Source organism: Uranotaenia lowii, chromosome 3 (assembly GCF_029784155.1).
Source record: "Uranotaenia lowii strain MFRU-FL chromosome 3, ASM2978415v1, whole genome shotgun sequence".
NCBI classification, from domain to species: Eukaryota; Metazoa; Arthropoda; class Insecta; order Diptera; family Culicidae; genus Uranotaenia; species Uranotaenia lowii.
The window spans coordinates 256,774,374-256,790,658 of NC_073693.1; the positions used below are offsets into that span (position 1 = coordinate 256,774,374).

At 39.8% G+C, this 16,285-nt stretch overlaps 1 protein-coding gene and 1 long non-coding RNA gene across 3 annotated transcripts; one reads left to right on the plus strand and one right to left on the minus strand.

Annotated features, from left to right (window-relative positions):
- Nucleotides 1-939: 939 nt before the first annotated feature.
- LOC129752042 (uncharacterized) lies at nt 940-14,763 on the plus strand. 2 transcript variants are annotated; one of them, XM_055747834.1, is made up of 11 exons: nt 940-2,311; nt 2,494-3,127; nt 7,388-7,848; nt 7,907-8,534; nt 8,666-8,728; nt 8,791-9,737; nt 10,058-10,215; nt 10,283-10,655; nt 10,730-10,870; nt 11,457-13,234; nt 14,094-14,763. In XM_055747834.1, the coding sequence occupies exons 2-11, from the start codon at nt 3,106-3,108 to the stop codon at nt 14,701-14,703; spliced, it is 5,181 nt and encodes a 1,726-aa protein (XP_055603809.1). In that variant the 5' UTR covers nt 940-2,311; nt 2,494-3,105; the 3' UTR covers nt 14,704-14,763. The 2 variants fall into 2 exon arrangements, with proteins under 2 accessions (XP_055603809.1, XP_055603808.1); XM_055747833.1 differs by having other exon boundaries at nt 940-3,127.
- A 464-nt stretch (nt 14,764-15,227) lies between these two features.
- Nucleotides 15,228-15,828, minus strand: LOC129752044 (uncharacterized). Its single transcript, XR_008738841.1, has 2 exons — nt 15,589-15,828; nt 15,228-15,499 (listed from the first exon to the last, which is right to left on the minus strand). It is a non-coding gene; the product is annotated as an uncharacterized LOC129752044 (long non-coding RNA).
- Between the last annotated feature and the right edge of the window lie 457 nt (nt 15,829-16,285).

Genomic DNA, 16,285 nt, shown 5'->3' on the forward strand with positions numbered 1-16,285 from the left:
AAGGTTGCCAACAAAAGCATCGCCGATGCGAAAAACACGTTCATCGTCAGCACCACAACCATCTGCTTTGCTCGACGACTCCGGAAGAAGGGCCCGTCTGAGGGAGCTCATTCGCAGCAGCAGCAATATCCGATTTTGTCCCGCTAACACGAACCCTGCTTATTCAGCACAGTATCAACAGGACGAATCAGGACAACGCCCAGGGTAGCTTGAAAGAGGTTGCAAGATTCCTGCTGACTTTCTCCTAGTCCGGAGGACCATAGCTGACCAGGCTTCCCAGAAATAAGAAAACCGAACAAGTACATCCACAAGGACCTCCCGATTAAGACTACCCGATTAAGACCTCCCGATTAAGACTACCCGATAAAGACTACCCGATAAAGACTACCCGATCATGACTACCAGATCAAGACCATCTTCAATCAACCATGACAACTCCCGATTAAGACTTCCCGATCAAGACTATCTTCAACCAGCCATGTCAACTCCCGATTAAGACTTCCCGATCAAGAACATCTTCAACCAACCATGTCAACTTCCGATTACGACTTCCCGATCTAGACGAAATTATCAAAAGCTATCTACCAACTTTGTCAAGACCACAAGCTATGAGAACACCATCTACCACGGTCCACACCCCAAAATACGCGCAGCGGAACCACAAATTACCCTCGCCTGAAATGGTGTCGACAGTTCAACTGTCCGATTCAGACTTGACCACAAATCACCAACCTCATAGAATGATACATAATGGATCATGCACAGTTGTCAAGGGAGTTGCCAAGGAAACATCAAAAGGAACGCGATCTGGAGGCGCGGTATAACCTCTATTCCGGGCCCTTGGTAATTAAAAGGATTAAATCCCTCTTTTCCTTAGACTTCTGTTGCTTTTAGTATAAACCAGTTAAGTTCCCACCTAAATTTCGTTTGTTAAGTTCTATTTGTAAGATCTAGGTTATTATCTCTATCAATAACCATTTGATTTTGGATTTTTGTATGCTGCTAAGGTGGATGTTATTAAGTGGATTGTTTTAAGGATTCGAAGGAGTTTCTTTCTGCCAGATATACTGGTAATTATCGACACATTTGCCATAACTCGTTGGCTTAGATTTGATTTGGATTTTGCCAAGACCCGTTGGCGTAGAGATATAGTTTATTGTTTCTGTCCTTAGTCTTTGAAGATACTCACCACTGCAGGGTGACATCAGTACGAGGTTTTCTCGACACAGCCGTCGATTTTAATATCTCCTTCGAATTCCTAGTGGCGTGATTATGAATTTTTCATGGATCCTTGTCATGATCCATGAAAAATTCTACCAAAGCAGCAATGTTGTGTTGCATTTGAATTTATTTTAAGAAATAAGTCGGAAAATTGATACGATTAAAGCGATCGGCAACATAACCCATTTAAAAAACCCAACCCCATGCTAAGCAGCGCTAGCGTGTACAAGGAATACATGCAAAAACACATGAAGAATACTGAGCGTGCAGAAAATAGATTAGCAAAACTGAGCGTGCAGAAAAATGGGTAAACAATACGGAGCGTGCAGAACCGCCGAAACGTCAAGTCAGTTTCCGGTGAAAAAACGAGACGGTCGGTCGCCACATTTATAGCGTGGTAGTGCGCGTGATTCCGGATTGTGGTGCCAAGAAAAGCTGTGCCAGAGCCGTTCCCAGCACATCCGGAGCACACACGAAGAGAGAGTGCCATTTACCGAGAGTGCATTTTACCGACGTGCACCGAGTCAGGCGAAACAAAAGGAAAGCCAAGGGTACCCAGCGCCGAGAAATCTATTCGCAAGGAAGTCGGGTGTGGAGGAAAAAAGCTTTCCTTTCCAAAAGGGTCGCAAAAGGCGGCCCTTTTTTCCCCAATTTCCTTCTAGGAAGCTCCTCGCCGCATCTAAGGCGCTACAGCCGAAAGCCACTGCCGAAGTAAAGGGCCTCTGACCGCCGCAACAGCCACCGAAGCTCCTTGCCGCATCCGTGGCGTAACCTCCGGGAATCGCCGCCGAAGTAAAGGGCCTCTGACCGCCGCCACAGCCACCGAAGCTCCTTGCCGCATCCGTGGCGTAACCTCCGGGAATCGCCGCCGAAGAAAAGGGCCTCTGACCGCCGAAGCAGCCACCGAAGCCCATTGCCGCATCCGTGGCGTAACCTCCGGGAATCGCCGCCGAAGAAAAGGGCCTCTGACCGCCGAAGCAGCCACCGAAGCCCATTGCCGCATCCGTGGCGTAACCTCCGGGAATCGCAGCCGAAGCAAGGGTCCTCTGACCGCCGCAGCAGGCGATCATCGGGCGCAGCAGCCGCCGAAGTTCCTCGCCGCACCTGTGGCGTGACCACTGCCGAAGTAAAGGGTCCTCTGACCGCCGCCGCAGGCGATCATCGGGCGCAGCAGCCGCCGAAGTTCCTCGCCGCACCTGTGGCGTGACCGCAGCCGAAGCAAAAGCCTCTGACCGCCGCAGCAGGCGATCATCGGGCGCAGCAGCCGCCGAGGTTCCTCGCCGCACCTGTGGCGTGACCGCAGCCGAAGCAAAAGCCTCTGACCGCCGCAGCAGGCGATCATCGGGCGCAGCAGCCGCCGAGATTCCTCGCCGCCTCTGTGGCGTGACCACTGCCGAAGTAAAGGGTCCTCTGACCGCCGCCGCAGGCGATCATCGGGCGCAGCAGCCGCCGAGATTCCTCGCCGCACCTGTGGCGTGACCGCAGCCGAAGCAAAAGTCTCTGACCGCCGCAGCAGGCGATCATCGGGCGCAGCAGCCGCCGAAGTTCCTCGCCGCACCTGTGGCGTGACCGCAGCCGAAGCAAAAGCCTCTGACCGCCGCCGCAGGCGATCATCGGGCGCAGCAGCCGCCGAAGTTCCTCGCCGCACCTGTGGCGTGACCACAGCCGAAGCAAGGATCCTTTGACCGCCGCAGTAAGGCGATTATCGGGTGCAGCAGCCGCCAAAGTTGCTCGCCGCATCCGCGGCGTTACAGCTGGAAGCCACCGCCGAAGCAAAGGGCCTCTGACCGCCACAGCAGGCGATCAACGGGTGCAGCATCCACAGCAAATTTCGTCGCCGCATCAGAGGCGAGAGACATCGGGAGTCCAGGCCGAGGAGGAAGCATGTTGCAACCTTGTGAAACGAGTGAGTACACGCTATTTCGGGGATAATGGGGGGTGTTTGAGTTTTCTAATGTTGCCCAATACACGTAAAGTTTACCTCAGCTTGATTTTTTTGATTGTGGCACCGACCACGGAAAGCCTCCATTACAAATTTTTCCAATTAACATTACATAACATCAACATTACCTTCAAAGTATGTCATGTCTGCATTTTTTTTAATTTTAGCTAGTTTAAAAAAATTAAGAATTTTGCAACCATTACTATTGCACCTCCAATTTGGTTTCGTTACTATTCGGCCATTGAACATGCGTAGTGATGTTGTTATTTTTACCCTACCACCAAATGCCGAAAATTGTAAACATGAGAAATCAGCTGTTCGGTTGACAAGTCGGGAAATACTTTATAATACCGTATTTTTTTTCACCTGGAGGCAAACTAGAGGCAACCTAGGTTCGCTCTAACTGCTGTCATCGTGCTCATTTATTGCTCGAGAGGCAACCTAGGTTCGCTCGAAAAACGGACGGAGTCGCCCCGAGAAGAAAGTCAGTTTTGCGAGAAGTTCACCAATACTCTCAACGTTGTTGTCAAAACATTAAACAGCTGTTTTTGGCTGAAAGCAAAACAATTGAAATAATAGGTGGTATGAATAAAAAAATAGCAATTGCTTCGATAGCTTTTACTTTGCTCGAACTTTTGAATGGCAACATTTGAAAGCATTTGCTCAGCTAGATATGAAAAAGCTGAGTAAAACATTTACTTTCAACCTGCTCCGGATTAAAAATATGCATGCCATTCGAAGAAATTGACTAACAAAACTGCTCGAAAATAGCAAAAGCAATTACTAGAGCTTTATTCATATCAGCCAATGAACGGGAAAATGATTATTGCCGCGATTTTGAACCTCTCAGCCAAGCAAAATCGTACTATCTGCTGTCCAGTGCAATCCGGACACGAAAAAAGGCAATCCGGATGTGAAGAACCGAATGAAGAAATCCAGAAGGGAGAACAAAATGACAGCTGCATGTAAACATTGCGCTTGTTCTCACGCACACCTACGTATGGAATAACTCGAAACCCGAAACTCGCTTTTTTTATTCTGACGGTTCCAGAGCCAAATCCGGAATAAAAAAAAATACGCCATAAGGCATTTCCCCACTCGTCAAGCGAGTTCTCATGTTTACATTTTCTCGGCATATCGTGGTAGGGTAAACATAACAATAACATTACGCATGTTCAATCATATAGTAACGAAATAAAATTGGCAATGTAATTGTAGTAGTTTTGCAAGCGCACCTTGGTGAGGAGAATATAAAGTCTTTATTTATTTAATTTTAAATTAATAACAAGTTAAGACATGAAGGTATGTAAATTATTTAAATTAAAAAAATGTTTAGAAGAAAGCATTGAACAGTGCTTATCATTAAAGATCAAAATGGCGACCAGTTGGTGTATAAATTTTTCAAAACAAAAACAAAAAGTTACCCTATACCACAATCTGTCTCAGGAAATACTCTATTGGCAGTTTTGAGGCAAAAGGCTTAAGGGTACGAACACAGTGAGCGCGAAACGAACTGCGAAGCGAAATATTCATTCACCGGATGAATTTCGCAAGTTCGTTTTTGAAGGCCGGCCACAGTGCACGCGAATTGCGAAGCGGTTCAACACTGAAAAAAACCTGTGTCTTGCAAAAACTATTCACACGTGAAAAAATCTTTGCAAATTTAAATATTTGCAGAATCAAAACTGTGAGCGTGGATTACGCGCGCGCGCAAAAAAACATTCCGCGTTAATTCCGAAAAACCAAGATGGCGGCTTCAGCCTAACATCAAAATGCTTTAAATGACTGAAAATCGTATAAAACACCCATAATGAGGGTATTAGGTAAAAGGAATCAATTAGTAGAAGTCGAATTTTGCAGTCTGACGCTATGAAACGCCATCTTAAAATCCCATTCGGCGGCTTCCGCTCAATTTTAAAATATTTCAAATGACAGAAAACTGCATGAAAAAAAAATCTACCAAAACTATGACAAAAATATAACAAAATTATGAAAAGAAATTTTACAATATTATGACAACATAAATTACGAAACGCTGACAAAACTTTGAGAATAATATGGCAAAGGTGATAAAAATATTACAAAAATATTAGAAAAATATTAGAAAAATATACCAAAACTTTGATAAATGTGACATTAAAATGGTGAAGCCATGACCAAAATATTAAAAAAATCTGACAAAAATTAATTAAAATTGACTAAACTAAATAACAAAAAATAACAATAATTAACAAAACACGAAAAAAAAACTTTGACAAATATTTGACAACATTATGGAAAATATGACAAATGAAATATGAATATGACAAATATAATAACTAATCAAAAATTACAAAAATGACAAAATTTTGCTATAAAATAACATAAATCTGCATTTTGTCTTTTTTTTTCAATGGTTCTGTCAGATTTTTGTTCATTTGATTGTAAGTTTTTTTTATTATTGTCTTTTTTTGTTCGATTATAGTCGTTTTACCATCTTCTCTTCATACTGAAAGTCTTACCCGGTACAACTGTGTTCGATGATTACTCTTGTATTTGAACTCGCCAATTGAGCTACACATATCACAAGCCCATAGATTTGTCTTTGTCATATTTTGTCATTTTTTCGTCTAATTTGCCATATATTTGTAACGTACATTCTTCATTATATTTTCGGATTTTTTCATTTTTTGTTAAACTTTTGTAATTCTACTGTCGTATTTGTCATCATTTTGTAATTTTTTTTACATATATTTAAAAGTATATTGTTATATTTTTATCTCATTCTTCATAATTTTGTCAGTTTTTTGTCATTATTTTAACAAATTTTGGTCATATTTTTTCCAGGACTTTGTCATATTCTAGCCCGTTTGTCTTATTTTTTCATTTTAATGTCAAATTTTTGCCATATTTTTACCACCTTTGAAATAATTTTTTTATAGTTTTATATATGTATGTATGTGTCAGTTTTGTGTTTTTATTGTAAATTGTTTTTATTACTTTGTCATTTTTGTAAATTAGTAGTCAAATAGTTATCCTTATATAAGTTCTGTCAGGTTATTTTATTGTCAAATTTTGTCATATTTTTTCCACATTTGTCATAGTTTTGCCATTTATGTGAAATTTTTATCATATTTTTGTCTAATTTTGTAATATTTGTCATATTTTTCGGCATAATTTTTTCAGCACATTTTTCGTGTTTTATTCAAAATTTTGTCATTTGTTATTATTTTGTTTGTCATACTTTTGTCATGGTTCTTTCAAATTTTTGTCATTTGTCAAATTTTAGCAATAGTTATTCATATTTTTGCCACAGTTTTGTTATATTTTTGTCAATATTACTTTATTTTTATAACACTTGTCATATTTTTGTTTATTTCTTTCAGTGCTTTTTTGCAGTTTTCTCAAAATTTTTGTTAAATTTTTGTCAATTATTTTTCATATTCTTTTAGATCCCTTTTGCTTATTTCTTATATTGTGGATGGTTCATGCGATTTTCAGTTATTTACTGCATTTTGAATTTAGCGGAAACCGCCATCTTTTATTTCAAGATGGCGTCGGACAGCCAAATTCGACTTCTACTTATTGAGCACTTTCATCCAATACCCTTATTGTGGGAGTTTCATGTGCTTTTCAGTCACTGCCAGCCTTTTAAAGTTGAGAGGTAGGGGCCATATTGGATTTCAAGATGGCGTCGGACAACGAATTCCAACTTCTATCCGTTCAATCTCTTCACCCTATACACCTATGCCGAACGTTTGTTGCCAGTTAGAATTAGTTTCAATTAAAAAAGACTAAAACCGCGTTTGTTCAAAAATCCGCTTTAAAAAACCGTGCATTTTTCATAACCAACACAGAAACGGCAATGAAAATTAAATAAATAAACTTTTGAAAAGATTTTTTGATAAATAATCATTTGCGATGAAAAATATTCGAAAGAATATTTTCAGTGTATGTCCGGATGAACAGAATGAATTCACGCGATCGAGCCGGGTCTTCGCACGAAAATTCGCTTGTACTGTGGCCGGTCGATGCTTTTTCAACGTGTTTCAATGAGAAGCGGTTTTTCGCGCGAATTGGAAATTCGCTTCGCACTTCGCTTCGCGCTCACTGTGAATTCGACCTAAAACGGTTATTTTTGAATCAAAAATGGTTATAAAAAAATTAGCGTGAACAGTGCACCGAATTATTTTGGTAAACAAAGATTTTGTTTTCATTATGAACGCGACGGACGTATTTGTGCAGTTCCAGATAAAATGTATGCAGATAAACGACGGAAACGGACAGCCCGGAGCGTCCCTGGGTCCACTTCTACGAAATCAGAGTCCCAAGAAGATGATGCCAACAGTGGCTCCTCGAGCGATGAGTTGGTCATCGATATCCCGAATGAGTTGCAACAAGCAAAATCTTCGTCGAATCCAGAACCGTTCCAGCCTAAGCAAACTAGATCGATGACCGGAAGCTCGGCTATTACGCCGACCAAAACTACCCCTCCAGCAAAGCAGACATCAAGATCGGTTCCGGTCAGCCGGAGAAAGCGAAAACGATCACCTTCCTGTAGTTCCACCGAGGAAATCGAGGACCCAACGCTAGAAGAAACGATAGAACGGTGCGCCGTGAAAAACAATCTGACGACCGAGTGCGTTCAAAAGTTACTTAAAAAGTTGGTCATGAACGAACATGTATTGGCTATTGTTAAACTTAAGGTAAATTTAATTGTTTAATAAACTATTTGTAGCATTAAAGTTCTTTTCTGGGTAACAGGAAGAGGAAGAAGAGCGAAACGAAAAACTGCGCAAGGATTCGTTGGAACATGGTGGTGCAGACAGTGATGACGAAGGCGATGAACTACAATCCGTGCTGCCAAAATTGACGCGCCTCAAGGCAAAACAGCTAAACAAAAAGCCACTTCCAATTGTTCCTCTGAAAGTTCCGATTGCCGATGAAGAGGTCGCAGCCCTCATCCGAGAAGAGCTCGGTTCGGACGAAGACGATGACGAGGAGTACAAACCCACCGAAGAAGATCTCCCGTCGGATGAGGATTTGAATACCACCATTTCGGATTTGGATTCTCAACCTCGAACGCCAGTTACTCCGGCGACACCAGGTCGTTCCGAGGACATTGAGTCGGAAGCAACGGCATTATACAGCAAAGATGGAGTCTTCAAGATACCTCGCTTTCGAAACGACAGTCACTGTTCTCAGCAATCGGAACAGGAGCAGGAAAACATTGCCCGTCGAACTCGGTCCAAACTTTGTCTGCAGACAACGGCCATTGAAACTATCGAATCAACGTTCATTCCGCCGGATATTACAACCGACATGTACGATTTCGATTGTGACATGGATCACGTTTGGAAGGAATTTTTGACTGATTTCGTAAAACCACTCTGTGAGTAACTTTATGTTCTTTTGGTTTAAAAGAAATCTTTATCGGAATAGTTTTTTTAAATTTCTTTTATGACTCGAACCAAATTTCTTTAAAAAGTGTACTTATTCATTTTTTTACTTATTTTTTTCCAGCAAATCACAATGAAGATGACGACGATGCGGATCCCGAATATGTAGCTGCAGATACGATTCCAGGTCAGTTTTTTACTTTTAATAAAATGCACTGTGAGATAAAACTTCATATTAATAATTCACAGTTGACCCCGAGGAATTGCGCCAAGTCAATGTTTCAAAAAAGGAATTAAATGAGCTTGTTTCGGAGTTGCTGGAAATGAGTGGAATCATCGATGAGTCTTTTCTGGACAACAGCGTTTTTAATAGTGCAATTAGTCCCGATCTTATACGGTCCGATACCAACGAAAATGCGGATAGTGTGGATAAGAGAACCAGTAAACCTTTAGAACTAAATACGGATAAACCCCGAGAACTATCCACTCCAGAACAACAAAATCACGAACTAGCCTTGGATCAATCTCGAAAACTACCACAGCCAATGAGCTCAGCTACATTATGCCCTGTTCCTTCTAGACAGTCTGAAGTTTTCAATCCTAGCAATGTGTCTACACCGATCGCATCTCAATCGAAAAACAAAGTGGGGAACAACACAGCGTTATCAATCGCACCGCCAGTTTATTCAACTATCGATCCATGTCCCACCGTGCCAGCCGTACCGGTTGTAGTAAACGTTGAAACATCAGCGTTCCATTCGCAAGTCCCCGTTAGCCAATTTCATACGTTTAGTCAACCACAGTATACCAACTATAACCGACTACCAAATAAAGCGCCTTATCCAAGCACATCGTACCAGCAGCATCCACAACATGATCCACGTTTATACGCTTTAAATGCAACGCCAAAACAGTACAGCTTCCAAGATTATTATCCGTCACCCTCAAGAATACCCAACGAACCTGTTTCGCAAAGCGAACCAAGAAAAGCAAGTGAACGACGGTACAAATACTTAGAAAAACTAACACCAGTCCGTTTAAACTTTCCAAAGGACCAAAAAGGATTTACCGATTTACAAATGCAAATTTATCAACAACAATTACGCATGCACGTCCAGTTTGCTGCACAAAATTTTCTCCAAACATACGCTCATCCCAAGTTTTGGGAATTGGCTGAAACGTTCAAGAAAATTTTGGTGGGTGATAATTCATTATTTCAGCTTCAAAGATCACAGTACACCTTAGGTGAAAATTATTTCGATTTTCCCCAATATCATAAAATGTCCGCAATAAAAATCGTGGAAATCCAAATTAAAACATTGAAAGAGGTTTTGAACACTGAGACCGGTTCAAAATTCATCTTCTAACTATTCCCCATCGATTCCAACATGTTACAAAACCAACATATGTCATTTTTTTCGAGTTTTTGACGAAATAAGATTTTTCATTTTTATCTGAGATGTACCGTGACCTTAAGTTAGAACAGAATTGAATATTATGACTATTCTTTCTACAGCTTGAACTGCAGGAACTGGCAAAAACAGTTGAAGCTGCTAGGGCATGTAATCTGGAACCTGCTATTAAATGTTGTTTGTCTTGGGAAAAAGATTTACAAGACATTAATGACGAAAATAATGAGATGATGCAGTTCTTATTGAAACAAGAACAAAAGGCGTATGTTTGCTCTACTATTTAAAAATTAATTTCCATATGTTCAATCAAAATTTCTTTGTTTTTACAGCGAAAAGGCTAAAAAGGAACATAAATACTACGTAGGGTACTTCCCATATAAGATGATGAAACAGGTATTGAACTGTAAAGCTTTCATGTACCCGAAATTGCTTCCGTATTTACCTTTCCGAATGGATTACCGAGCAACAAAAAAGGCGATCTCACTTGGTGAAGAAAGGTTGATCGCTTTTGGATTGGAGTTATTTCACGATATCATGACCAAAGAGAATAGCAAAAATAATTTATCGAAAAATAAAAAACCCTCTACGTTTATCAAATGTCGTTACATCAGTCGGTTTCTTCTGCACGGACACCCAGCAGAACAGATCTATAACTATGTAATAGGACGAAAGGCTAAGCCTAACGAGCTGAATCCCATCACGGTGAATATTCATTTATTTACAACATATTTTCAATGTAATATGTTGACAAAATGGTTAACCAATTTTTTTTACAGTATTATTTTAAGTACTTGAAAGCGCCTCCCTACACACATGAGTTGGAAGATATTGATTTGAGAAACATCCTGTCCCCGTGCTCATATCGAAAAGGAGTTCTACCGCAGCCATGGGATAATTATTTGAGTTCCAAAAAAGAGGTAAGTTACATAGATTGTAATCTTACTCAATTCTGTTATTCAAGGGAAAAAAATTATCACCCATTATATATTTTGTATTTTAAACGGTTCCAAACTGTTTCCCGAACCAACATTAGTGCTTGTTAAAACATATTCTATAAGGTAATGACTAAAAATTCTTAAAAAAATAGATCGTTTTCGATCAAAATCATTAAGGTATGGACCAGCCATTAACAGCATACCAGCAAAAAATAGTCTTGAAATATACGACATTTGGGGCGGGGTCCTGAATTGAAAAATTGGTTTCGAATCGACCATTCTAATTGAACAAATACAAATTTTTCTATATCGACATGTTGGTAACTTCTGATTAGAATGCTATCCAAAATATTTCAACACGCGGTTTAAAGTTAAAACTTAATTGCAATTGTAATTTTTAATTTTGCAGTGTAGAAGAACGCTTCGATAACTGCTTTTTGTTAACCGTGCATTAAAATTGTTTTCTCTGCTTTTTGTAGCGTAGGTAAATAAAAAATATTTCAAGTCAAATATTTGAAAGTTTTAAAAGAAACTTAATACTTTTTTCTTTATTTTGTGCCATTTCTAGCTGGTGAAATATCGAGGGGGACAAAGGCGCAATTCGAGTATTCAGACTAGCTCAAAGTCATCGAAACAGACGGAACCAGTTCAAGTGGCAACGATAACAGAGGAATCATCAACCAACTTGAATATAACCATTAGCCTCAGTCTAGATCCTGCACCTTCAGCTTCAACTTCTTCCGTCACGGAACTAAGAGATCCAAATCCTCAGATATCAGATCCAGTTGAAAAAATAAGTGAACAACTGGAGGAGGTACAGAGTTTGGCTAGTTTTGTCACAAAGTTTAAACCAGAGAATTCCCCCATCCGAGATAATTCCTTCAGTGGGAGGTTTTTGCTGGAAGTGAACAAAGAAGAAATCCGGGAGCCTGAAGCGGAAGAAGGACAAAACATAGCAGTACATAAACACCAATTCCGAGTTGATGGCTGTTGCCATTGCAACTGCCACAGTGACGATTCTTTAATTCCGAATTGTTTGGATAAGGGCCAAAAGAAGTTAACAGACTACTTCCGCCCAGTGCCGAAAAATCCTGTTACTAGTCAACCTCGTGAAGCTAAGCTGAAGAATAAGCTTTCGCAAATTTGTTTGCGTTTTAGAAAGGTATTGGAAGTGAGAAAACGGTGGTCAAACACTCATCTGGGTATAACTTTTGAACATTTCAAGCTGATTGAAATTTTTACTTATTTTTTGGACGATTTAAAAAAGATGAGCTGCGGTCAACAGTCTAGGAACGATTGTCCACTTATCAATGGGTCAGGGCGCAAGCCCACCAAAGTAGAAGCTACAGATGACAAAGACTGTAATTACGCATATAACTTTTTCGAAAAGGTTGAGGAAACCTTGTTAGCTGAAAATAAACGCAGCGAATATGAACAATTCCTAGATATTCTACAGAACTTCGACGATAAAGAAGATCATGTACCGGATTTGTATCGTAAGATTGAAAATTTATTGGTGGCCGATCATCCTGAACTAGTCGATTTGTTTTTGACATTTTTGCTTCCGGGCCAAGCTGCTGAGGTAGGAAAATTTTTCGAACATTTCATCCTCACCAGCGCAAACGATTTTTTGACGAAACTCAATATATATTTTGCTAAACAACCCTCTCAAATCAAAAAGATCTACACTTCTCTGAATGAGTTGTCTAACGAACCAGATGTGACAATGGAACAGATTAAATCGAAAATAGTTCCGCTTCTCAAGGGCAACCAACTGCTGATTGATTGGTTTTTGCAGCTTTTCCCTCCCGAAAAACCTCCCGATAGCACGGTTTCTGATTTGTCCGATTACGAAGTGATATCTGCCAAGAGGTTCATTGTCCCTGAAGGGGTCAGTAGCAGTCAAACGTACGAAGATATCCCATTTGTTGAACCACCAGCAGAAACGGGCTCGGAAAACACTATCTGCGGCACCAAGTACATTCAGGGTAAGATCATGTGCGGAACGCTTCCGGCTCGACTTTCTTTCCTGGCGCACGACAGTCAATCTTGCCAACAGCAATTCCAGCGAGCGATGTCTCCTTTGAAGGGATGCATGCACAATGTAGACCGATCGGCCAAACTAGGCTCGGACGGAGAGGATGGGAAATCCGAACAGGACTTTGGAGACTGTATGACTGCAAGCGATTCGATGGAAGATTCGATGGATCGGTATAAGCTCTGCGATGAAGCAACCTTCAAAGCACACGCCATACGGTTGAATCCCTTGGTTCACGGCAGAAAAGGTGTAAGCTATTCCGATGTCGAACATCTTTTAGTTCCACCTGAGTCGGACAGTGAAGAAAGGTAAGTAGTGGATTTGTAACCTCATCAGTGTTTCAGTTTTAGCTTTTGTATTTATTGGTTTAGTAGTTAGTGTAATGTTGATAGCTTTAAAACCGGTTGAAAATATGTATGTATTTCAACTAGCTAATTGTGCTACCATGAAAAACAATCTTCTCAGGATTTTGGTTATTAAGAGTCATCTGTAGTTGATGGCGTTTAATTCCTCCAACATTATTTCAACTTATATCATCTGTGGCAAAACAAAAAGCAGTACCGTTTCCCAAGATAAATGAAAAAGACGCTTAATGTTCAAACAGTTCCACTAAATTCCACAACCATTTTTTTCGGGAAAATAATGAAATAGGTACAATGGAAAAAACTCTCTGGCACCAAACTTATTACGATTTTTCATAAAGTATGATGTTTAGTGCTTCCACGTACCTAACTCATTTTTTTTTTCAATTTTGACACTTAGCCCCCTCTGGCCCCAAGGACCTCATATGCCTTTGTATAGTTTAAGCCGACATAATTAAAACACATGTCAAACGGTGCTTAAATACTGAAACTTCTAATCTGGGTTTCTAGTCCATATTTTCATCATATTCAAACAAGTGTTTTGTTTAAAAAATGTGAGAAACGAATGGAGTCCCCTAACAGGTAGCACATACACTGAACGATCCCTGAATTGGCAAACAAGAGGTACCGTCAAATACTTTTTGTAAGTTGAAGTTTTCACCCTGTTCATAATATAGATAATAACCCAGCCCATTTTTTAAAAATAACTTAAATCTAATTCAAGGCATTGCTTAGGCTTAGCTATAATTAAATACTGTTGAATTATATAGACAACAATTATTAATTTCCATTTGAACTTTGACAGCCCCACTATTGAGGACGAGGACAAATTTAGCTCTCCAAAGAAGCAAAACGCGCAGCCGAAAGCTATAGTTAAAAAACGTATCAATTCACCGGTTAATAAAAAACTTCCTGTTGCTGTCTCCACCAGCAAAGTTTCGCCTACATGTGGAGGAAAAAAAACCTTCCCCTCTGTCCCTGTCGATTCCAAAGTGATAGCTGTTTCGAAAAAACTAAAAAGTATGGTTGAAGAAGTAGCCGAAGAAACTTCGACGGAGTTAGATGATGAAGGGTTTAAACGAAAAATACCAATGATACAAAGTCAACCGGTGACCCAGGAACCAGAAGCAAACGATTCAAAATCTGTTCCAAAACCAGAAGAGTTAGAGCCTCCGAAATGTTCGGCTACAGAATCTCAAAACACCCAAACAGGGGTGACCTCCGTCCCGCAAAACAACTGGACCCGCGATGAAGATAAAATAATATTGGAGGAGATTAAAAAAGGTTCTAACGCAGTGGAAGAACTGATCGAAAGAATTGGAGCAAAGATTGTTGAACGAAATGCTTCGGAGATTAGAGTAAGGTATGAGTTTCTGATTGAGGTGCTCAAAAAATTCCAGAAGGGAAACAAATAGACTATTCAAGGCATGTATTACGTAACACGAGTAAATTGTTTGTTTAATGTTTCAATAAATTCGGACAGATAATCTATTTTTACGCAGCCCTTAGACCTATCACTTGAAGGATGATGACAACCTTCACCGAATAAGCTAGGGAGGAATGCTACCATATGTAAAATTCGCGGAAAAAAATGAAATAGCTATCTAATTTAAAGCTCAAGATCGGTAGTCCTGGATTTACGGAAAGTTCAGACGTGGTCATTGCTAAAGTTCTTTTCTTCTCTGTTTCGGGAATGCGATCGTTATAGAACAACATTAGATATACCTTTTGAAACATATTGAAGGGATAAGGTATTAATATCTGAGAAATTTGTCAGAGTAGGTGGTGCATGTTTCAGATACTTCAGCGAAGTTCATAAATGCGGCCGATTCCTGCCCCGATAATGTACTGTTATTACCCACAGGTAAGTTAACATACCATTCATTTTATGTAGCTTCTCAATTCAAATTTTCGGATGTTGATGAATTTTAACTGATGCTTTTCAAATTTTCTAGGTTTATTTCGTAGTAAACATGTTTCTGCTCTCTACACAAACGCCAATCAAGCGTTGTGGAGGCTCAAGAAATGTTCACGGTTTCGAAAATGTGACCCCCAGACAGCCGGATTATCGGCCGCTGGTGGCTGCACACGGTTTGCGGCATTGTTGGCAACAGGGCGTTGTGCAATTGGCCTTACGATTTCCTGCGGTCTGTTGTTGTTGGAAGTTTGTCGATCACTGTTGGGTGGATTTCTCGATCTGTTACACATTTTCTGTAACATTTAATGCAATTTTAAAAATGTCAAAAGATTATGCAACTACTACTAATGAATATTTTTCTGCAAATATCCTTCACACGTACCACCTTGAAATTTCAAAGAGAGAAGATGTTTAGAATCCACACAAACCTTTTTTACTAATTCAGGTTATAAACTCATGCATGAGTAATATTAAATTATTATGATCACTTTCTCACAGCTGAACAGTAGAATATTTTTTGAAATTTACTTTTACTATTATTAACGTACTACGTTAACGTACATTGAATCTTGAAAGATTCTATCAATTTTCGCATGTCTTAATAATTTTGCTCTACTATTGTTGTAGACGTTGTGTTTTTTTGTCTATTGTTCACCAAAACATTTTTATTCGTCGCAGTTGGGTATACCGTAATTTATTTTGCTAGCGGCTTATGGTAATGAAAGCGTGTGATGATAGGCTTGAAATTTGAAACATCAAACGGTCTCGTTAAGAAATCGATAACCGATCACAATGCAAATACAGTCATTGAAAAAAGTTAGTAGGTAATCAAGATCAATTTCCACCATTTTTTTTCCTTTTTTCTCAGGGATTTTAAACCAAATTTCCACCATCATTTTGCCTACGTGCTTTATAAAATGGATGCTACAATGATTCATCTAAAGGGTGTCGACGATGAAATTGCCACACACAAAATTGATTGCATCAAAAGCTTAGTTTACGTGAAGAATCCCGTATATTTAATTTCAAAATTATTTTGGGTGAACGAGTCTGTGGCGCAGAATTACACAGAAATTTTT

What these genes read in the sequence shown, in the direction of transcription:
- LOC129752042 (XM_055747833.1), top strand. Translation starts at nt 3,106, where the DNA reads ATGTTGCAACCTTGTGAAACGA. An exon ending in TGGCTATTGTTAAACTTAAG is followed by an intron (nt 7,849 to 7,906) that starts GTAAATTTAATT and finishes TCTGGGTAACAG; the next exon opens with GAAGAGGAAGAAGAGCGAAA. An exon ending in AGCTGCAGATACGATTCCAG is followed by an intron (nt 8,729 to 8,790) that starts GTCAGTTTTTTA and finishes AATAATTCACAG; the next exon opens with TTGACCCCGAGGAATTGCGC.